This window comes from Dermacentor silvarum, chromosome 10 (assembly GCF_013339745.2).
Source record: "Dermacentor silvarum isolate Dsil-2018 chromosome 10, BIME_Dsil_1.4, whole genome shotgun sequence".
Classification (NCBI taxonomy): Eukaryota; Metazoa; Arthropoda; class Arachnida; order Ixodida; family Ixodidae; genus Dermacentor; species Dermacentor silvarum.
The window spans coordinates 82,456,339-82,463,560 of record NC_051163.1 but is presented as its reverse complement, the minus strand read 5'-3'; the positions used below and the strand labels follow the sequence as shown (position 1 = coordinate 82,463,560).

General features: G+C 44.5%; 1 protein-coding gene across 1 annotated transcript; it reads right to left on the bottom strand.

Moving 5' to 3' along the window:
• Positions 1-286: 286 nt before the first annotated feature.
• On the bottom strand, positions 287-6,969 carry LOC125940882 (polyketide biosynthesis protein ThaF-like). Its single transcript, XM_049657532.1, has 3 exons — positions 6,844-6,969; positions 1,466-1,625; positions 287-704 (listed from the first exon to the last, which is right to left on the bottom strand). Exons 2-3 carry the CDS (start codon positions 1,566-1,568, stop codon positions 349-351), a joined length of 459 nt encoding a protein of 152 aa, XP_049513489.1. The 5' UTR covers positions 1,569-1,625; positions 6,844-6,969; the 3' UTR covers positions 287-348.
• Between the last annotated feature and the right edge of the window lie 253 nt (positions 6,970-7,222).

The following is a 7,222-nucleotide window of genomic DNA, read 5'->3' as shown; positions in this document are numbered from 1 at the left end:
TCCAGCATATCCAGAGCTCAGCCACTTTGTATCCAATGCGTTTCCAGAATAGCCAGTGCTCAGCCATCTTGTATCCAACGCGTTTCCAGAATATCCAGTGCTCAGCCATTCTGTATCCAATGCGTTTTCAGATTATCCAGTGCTCATCCAATGTGTTTCAAGTATAGCCTGTACTCGGCCATTCTGTTGCTTATATGCTAGCTTACTGCGTATACCATTAGTAGCGAAGGAAAGATGATGGAAATAAGTGCGGGAAGGAAACTTCCTGCAGACACACGCAAAGCATAAACGAAAATATAATTTATTTAGAATACTATTTAGAATACAATTCTTGAACTGATGCAGGCATCAGTAAGGGTGCTCAGCTCCAGGGGTAGCAGCAGGAGGAGGGGCAGGGGCGGCAGGGACTGCAGGAGCAGGGGCTGCAGCAGGCGAAGGAGCAGGGGCAGCAGCAGCCGGACAGGAGGGGCGGACGGTGGAATGGCCAGGGACATGAGGGCTAGGGTGGGGCAGGGAGAGGGCAGCAGTGGGCCGGCAATGATTCCTGCCCCAAAGGGAGGGATCATCGGGCTTCTCTGCTGCAAGCGTTTCTGCGAAACGCCTCTTCCTGCCACCACCCCTGTCCACAGACCCTGGCAACCACCTCTTAATGAAGTCCTGTGCTTCTGTCAGGTCGCCCCCCCCCCCTTTCGCACAGATGACATCTGCACACAACCATACAAACACCACAATTAGTCCATACAACATGCACCATAAAGATCACCCACAATAGAGCAGGCAAACACATTCAACAAAAGAAAACCTTAACATGAACTCAAGAGACTTAGTGAAATAAGTTGCTAAGTCTTTAGCACACAGTTTACCTGACAGAATTTGCAACCGCAGCCAACGTTATTGAATCGAGGTTCACAGCATGCTCAGCGGCGAAATGCAGGATACGCAAAGTATTCCTGTGGATAATTAAATGCTGCTATCGCCTTCCCCACCATGAAAATTCTTGATCCATTTACAGGATCTTCATCCCTGTTGCCTTCGTTGACATTCCTGTTTTTCCACCCTAACATAGCGTTAACGTCATCAGTGATGATCACACCATGTCTTTACCAACCGATACATATTCAACTGTCTCACCCGCTGATGCTAAACGTGTAAGCTGCCTGGTATGACGCAATTCATCGGCATGCTCTTCAAGCAATTCACCTAAGCTGCCATTGGTGCTAATGTAAAGCACACTTTCGCAATTTCTGCAAGGGCAGTGGTGGCTGAGTATGTCGCTTTCATAGTGAAAAATGAAATCAGCCAACAGGGACGCCTAAATTTCTTCGTTGTAGAAGTTGACAATTCATATGAAAGACAGGATTTTGGCAAGGACAATCTCCTGTTATGCAAGCCATTTCGCTGTAGATGAGTTCGGCTGTATACAAAATACTTCAACAATGCAAAAGGATGACTAAGGAAGCTTTACCTGTGACTATCTGGCATAACTTCAAATTGATGAATGCCCTCTTCCCCTTCCTGCTATGAAAGCTGTAAAGCACTTGGACGGGGTGCGCCATTACAGCCTTCATGGCATTCGATGCCACCTCGCGCAATGACTTCCCTCCTATTTGCAGGAGGTGCTTGCGCTGCAAAAGACAAAAATTGCCAGAGATTTGGAAATGAGCATTCTATGTGGCAATGTTTTCAAGTTGAAAAATCTACCAATACTACCAGAATATCATTTATTGCCAAGTGAAGTGAATTTTTAACTGAGTGCAAAGCAAAACATTTTTGCTGGAAGTGGTTTGTGATGCAATGCCCTTTAATTGTACATGTGCTCCACAACACCTAAGCGTTACTGGAAGAAACACAAACACGAAGTGCATCAGGTCTCGTTTGTTCTGTGCATTTCATGTTTGTGTTGTATAAACCTTAGCACAGTAACTATGTTTCATAGTAACTACCTCTCCAAGCTTTCACTATCATTTGTAAGCGCACCAATTCTACTCCCATGCAAATTTCCAATGCATAATTAGGGGATGTGACATTAGAGTGCAGGAGAGTCAGATCTACGTATGTGTGGCACAAAACAGCTTAAAGGCATACCGACATGGTATTTTCCGACCTTCACATTCTGCGTTAAAGGGACTGACAACCAGTTTTCAAAGACCTAGTTTTGTGGTAACCAAAAGCTAACCCTCAGCAATGTTTGCACCTGCAGCTTCGCAAATTGTGAAAGCAGCCCATCATTCTGCTTTCACAGGATGAGGGGAACTGCAGTTAACTGCTCACATTTTGGCCTTTTCAACCACTTTTGAAAACATAAAGCTGGTACAACAAGCTTGCATTGTCGTGCAGATCTTCTTACATTTGTACAGCGTTTTTCCCCCAAGTATACGCCTACATCATGGCTGCCTGGCGCCCGTTATTATTCTGTCGATAGACTTACCAAGCAACTCATCAAAAACAAAGGCAGTGCCGCTTTCACCACAAACGAAGGCTTATCAGCATATTGCAAGGTAAAAAAATAACAGAAAATGTGGACTGCATTTCAATACTAATAAGAATACCATCAACCCCATACAATAATAGAAAGCCATGTGATAGGCCTCTTATTCATGGTAAATAAGGAACAGTGTCCTGAAAGCGTAGGGAGACGTAGACACACCACAAGTGCGGACTTTCAACTGGTAAGTTTATTGAATGAACGAATTTATGAACAGTTGAACTGCACATACACCTGGAAGGCAGTGAACAATTTATGACATGCACTCGTGGTTAGATCAGGTGATACTAAAAAATAATGAATTAACAAAAATAAAAACCAGTGCGCTGCTCCGCTGTCAACGATTTGCGTGGTCTAAAAAGGAATTTTTTTCTAGGAAGACTATTGCAGGCTGACTAATGCAACCTGGTCCTGCTTTCTGTATTCTATAGGCCTCGCAAATTTCATGCGTCAATTGGTCTGTGTGGCAAAAAAGTATCTTGGTCCGAGAGAATTCTGCAGTGCACCCGCATTTACGGCAATGCATTGCGAAATGCGAGGCACAAACAGTGCATTTTGGTGCTCCCTGAGGCCCACATTTGCACACCACCTCGATTGTCCCACGTACACTCAGCCACAGGTGAGGGGATGCTGTACACGATTGCAGTGGCGCAAGGCACACACATGTTAGTGTGCCTTACAGGGCAGACGCTATCTACTTTCTTTCTGGCTGAAAAGAACAAAACAAATCTATGCCATGCCACTACCCCCCCCCCCTTCAACCTGTGCCAACGCTAGTGGATGTATGGCTAACGGCTTGCTTCTTGGTGCCGCATCCTTACTCTCCAAACTTTACTCTTCGCACAAGCTTTCCACAAGATGCCAATAGCATGCTGTCTTGTGGAAAGTTCATGCAAGAATTGAAGCATGCTATGGACACTAGTGTTCGCACAGGTTGAAACAAAAAAAGGGGTGGAGGGACGCGGGGGGGATCGTGGCATGGCATAGATTTGTTTTTTTTTCAGCCAGAAAGTGGGTAGCATCTGCGCAGCAGTTACAAAATGTGTGGAGAAAGGTGCAAGTGCAAAAAAATGTCTGCCCTGTAAGGCACACTAATATGCATGTGCCTTGCGCCACTGCAATCGTGTACAGCATCCCCCTCACCTGTGGCCGAGTGTACGTGGGACAATCAGGGCGGTGTGTAAACGTGCGCCTCAGGGAGCACCAAAATGCACTGTTTGCGCCTCTCGCATTTGGAAATTCGGGTGCACTGCAGAATTCTCTCAGACCGAGATTATTTTTGTCACACAGACCAATTGACTCATGAAATTTACGAGGCCTATAGAATACAGAAAGCAGGACCAGGTTGCATTAGTCAGCCTACAATAGTCTTCCAAGAAAGAGAAATTTCCTTTTTAGACCACGCAAATCGTTGACAGTCGAGCAGTGTGATGTTTTTTTTTTAATTCATTCGTGTTTAGTATCACCACGAGTGCATGTCATGAATTGTTCACTGCCTTGCAAGTGCATGCACAGTTCAAGTGTTCATAAACTCATTCATTCAATAAGTTTTCCAGTTGAAAGTCAGCACTTGTGGTGTGTCAAGTCTCCCTTCGTCTACGTTTTCAGTGCGCTGTTCCTTATTTACCATGAATCAATACCAAGTTGTTCCAGTTTTCCCTCCTCTTCGGGCCACTTATGCATCTTCATGTTTTTGCCTTAGGGGCGCCAAGGGTCATTTTTCGCAACTTTTGGGGAAGAATTAAAAATATAAATCCACATTTAATGAGAAAAACATGGCTTAATTTAACCAGTAGGATACGTCATTTTTCCACAAGCGGTTTTCTCAATAATTAAAAATATAAATCCACATTTAATGAGAAAAACATGGCTTAATTTAACCAGTAGGATACGTCATTTTTCCACAAGCGGTTTTCTCAATTCATGTTCTGAGCAGTTGTCTGTCCCTTTACGTAAAGGTGCCGGACTCAAAAACCCCAGAAATATACTGGAAAACGCCAGAGTGCACTAAATGCATAATTTATAGTAGTTTTTCTACAGCCAGGTTTCGTTCAGCTTTCTCCCTCTCATAACATCATGGCACAGAAGGCAACCACGTAAGACATCGGAAGGTTTAACACTTGCTTCGACTTGCTTGTCGAAAGGATGTTTCGGCTTCTACACAGCAGCCTTGTTCACTGACTATTACTGATTTCATTCAGCTACAACAGACATTTGGCCAACGACTATGTCAGTGAAAAGGCTTCATGGGGAAGGCAGAACATATAACCCCTTCAACTACACTATTTTGGTCTGCATTAATTATTGTGGGTTTAAAGTGCGTGGGAAAAATTATGTCAAAAAACAAAACAGATGGCAACCAAGGTGAAAAAACGTTAAACAATGCTATTTCCCCTTCACGGGGGCCGTGTTCTCTCTATGGCCAGCATCTGTTTTTGCCATGAATGTTCAATGCAATGGTTCGAGCTGTTCGCAATTTGACCGACTTTCCCAACCCTTGTCATTAAGGCATGTAAAATGGGGTACCCCCATTACAATACCGTATTTACTCGCATAATGAACACCCTTTTTTTTCCTAGAAAATATGCGAAAGTTGGGGGGGTGCGTTTATTATGCAGGGAAAAGTTTGAACGATTTGTTTTTCCGCGGCCACCTCTAAAGAAAGCCGCAGTTTCGTCCGAAAGGCGAACCATCGATTGCGATAGCAAATGCACAGAGAGCTATACAAAGTAAGGATAGTAGTTCTATTGCCCGTATAAACTTCCAAAGTAATTTAACCAGCATGGTGTCAGCGCGCAAAGGCAAACATGAACCAATCGCACTCGATGACCGCGGACGCTCACTGTCGAAATGCTGGTGTGAGGAAGCACTGCAGCAACAGCGAGCGAAGTGACCTTCATGCCATGTATCGCTTCAACGCAAACTGAGCACGATAACGGAGTACGCTCAAAAGTATAAGCCGCCGTCGCACCTAGACTCAGCCTCCGACGCAGATCGTTTTCAAGATAGGGCGCGCACGGCCGTGCAATGTCCAGTTGCTGTGCCGCCTCCCTCCCCTCCCCGCGGCGCAATGCACACGACGAAATATGGCGCGTTTGCTACCCGCTTTCTTCCCCCCAACGCGGGATAAAGCCACGATCGTTGGCGCCGACTTCAAAAATGCACCTGGAGTGTCCATATGATTGCTAGCGCAATAAAAGTAGGAGACACGTACAATTCGCCATCTGATACAATCGTACCCACTGAATGCCATATCGGACGCCGAATCGTACTGTGTCTCCCCTACTTCACGGCAGCAAGTTCAGGGTGCGTTTATTACACGGGATAAAAAACAATTGAAATTTTGACGACGAAAGTTGGGGGTGCGTTCATTATGCGAGCGCGTCCATTACGTAAGTAAATAGGGTATTTCACTTATTCAATCTGAAGAGCATAAATTCTCTTACATAATGTAGCATAGTAGCAGATAAAACAAAGCACAGAAAAATCAGAGTAGTGGAATAAAAAGTAACAGGGGCCACAGGGTATGTGGGTTTACATTCTTAAAGTAATTGCTAGTGCTATAGAAAATGCTTTGAACCATTGCATGAAACTGGATAGTTTAGGAGTTTGCTTCATGGGCTTGTAGCACAAGAAAAAAAATTTTAGTGCAATGAGGCAATTCGACAACAGGTACACTAGACTTGCTGCAAATGTAGTTTTCATTACATATCCAATTGCAATGCAATTTTCAAACTCTATTATCTAGAAAACAAAACTGTAGATTAAAATGAGGTAAATACAGTATATACAGAACATCATTGCACCCCTTTTCCTGTACTGTGTCCCACTTGTTTGCACTGCTATTTATCATTCACGATGTGCCAACTCTTCCAACAAAAAGAATTTATTGACAAGTGCTCTACATTGTGTCTTTGTATAGAAAGCTGCTACAGTTTGCATTTTATATCAGCAATAGATTTTTATTAACTTAACGATTTACTCCTGCTTCATGAATGTATCTCTACGGAGAGCTGTTGGAAATCACCGATTCAGCAAGCCACTATGGTAGCTCAGTGCCTATGGCGTTGCGGTGCTGAGCTCGAGGTCAAAGGTTTGATTCTGGCAGTCAGGGTCACATTTCGATGAGGTCTCATTGCAAGAAAACTAGTGTAAGCGTAGATTTAGATGCATGTTAAACTAAGGTCCAGTCCAAATATGTCATTAGAAACTATACAGCAGGGAATTATTTCCATGAGCTCTTTACTGTGTGCGATGCAAAGTTCCTTCACATAGAACCCACACCATGTTTCATGAAACAGCACAGAACTTCCACATGTTACATAGCCTTAATTTACAAATAAAAGGGCAGTACAAACCAAGGTGGCAGCCACAGCCTCATCCCGCACGGCTGCCTCTACTTCTTTAATATTGCCGGCAGGTAGCCGAGGAAGAACTGGAGGCACCGTCGACAAGGCAGGCTGAGACACTGCACGGGTCTTGTCGAGAGGCTCAGTTTCATCCAGCCTCTCAGACACGACCCGTACTTCATGCCTCAGCTGCTGCAGCTCATGCAAGACGCCACTGTTCTGCTGCCGCACCTCCAGCTGCACCCGCAGCAGCATCGCTGAAACACAAAATTATTTACTTCACTGCAGAAGCGGCACATTTATGGCATATTTGGTTGTTTCAGAGCACTCTGGTAAATGCAAAGTATCAGGATTTGCACAGGTCTCGGTGACAAAAATTCATAGGTAT

Coding starts and splice junctions, on each gene's coding strand:
- LOC125940882 (XM_049657532.1), bottom strand. CDS start 1,568: ATGAAGGCTGTAATGGCGCACCCCGTCCAAGTGCTTTACAGCTTTCAT. Junction 705..1,465: donor GTTATGCCAGATAGTCACAG/GTAAAGCTTCCT, acceptor GGTTGTGTGCAG/ATGTCATCTGTGCGAAAGGG.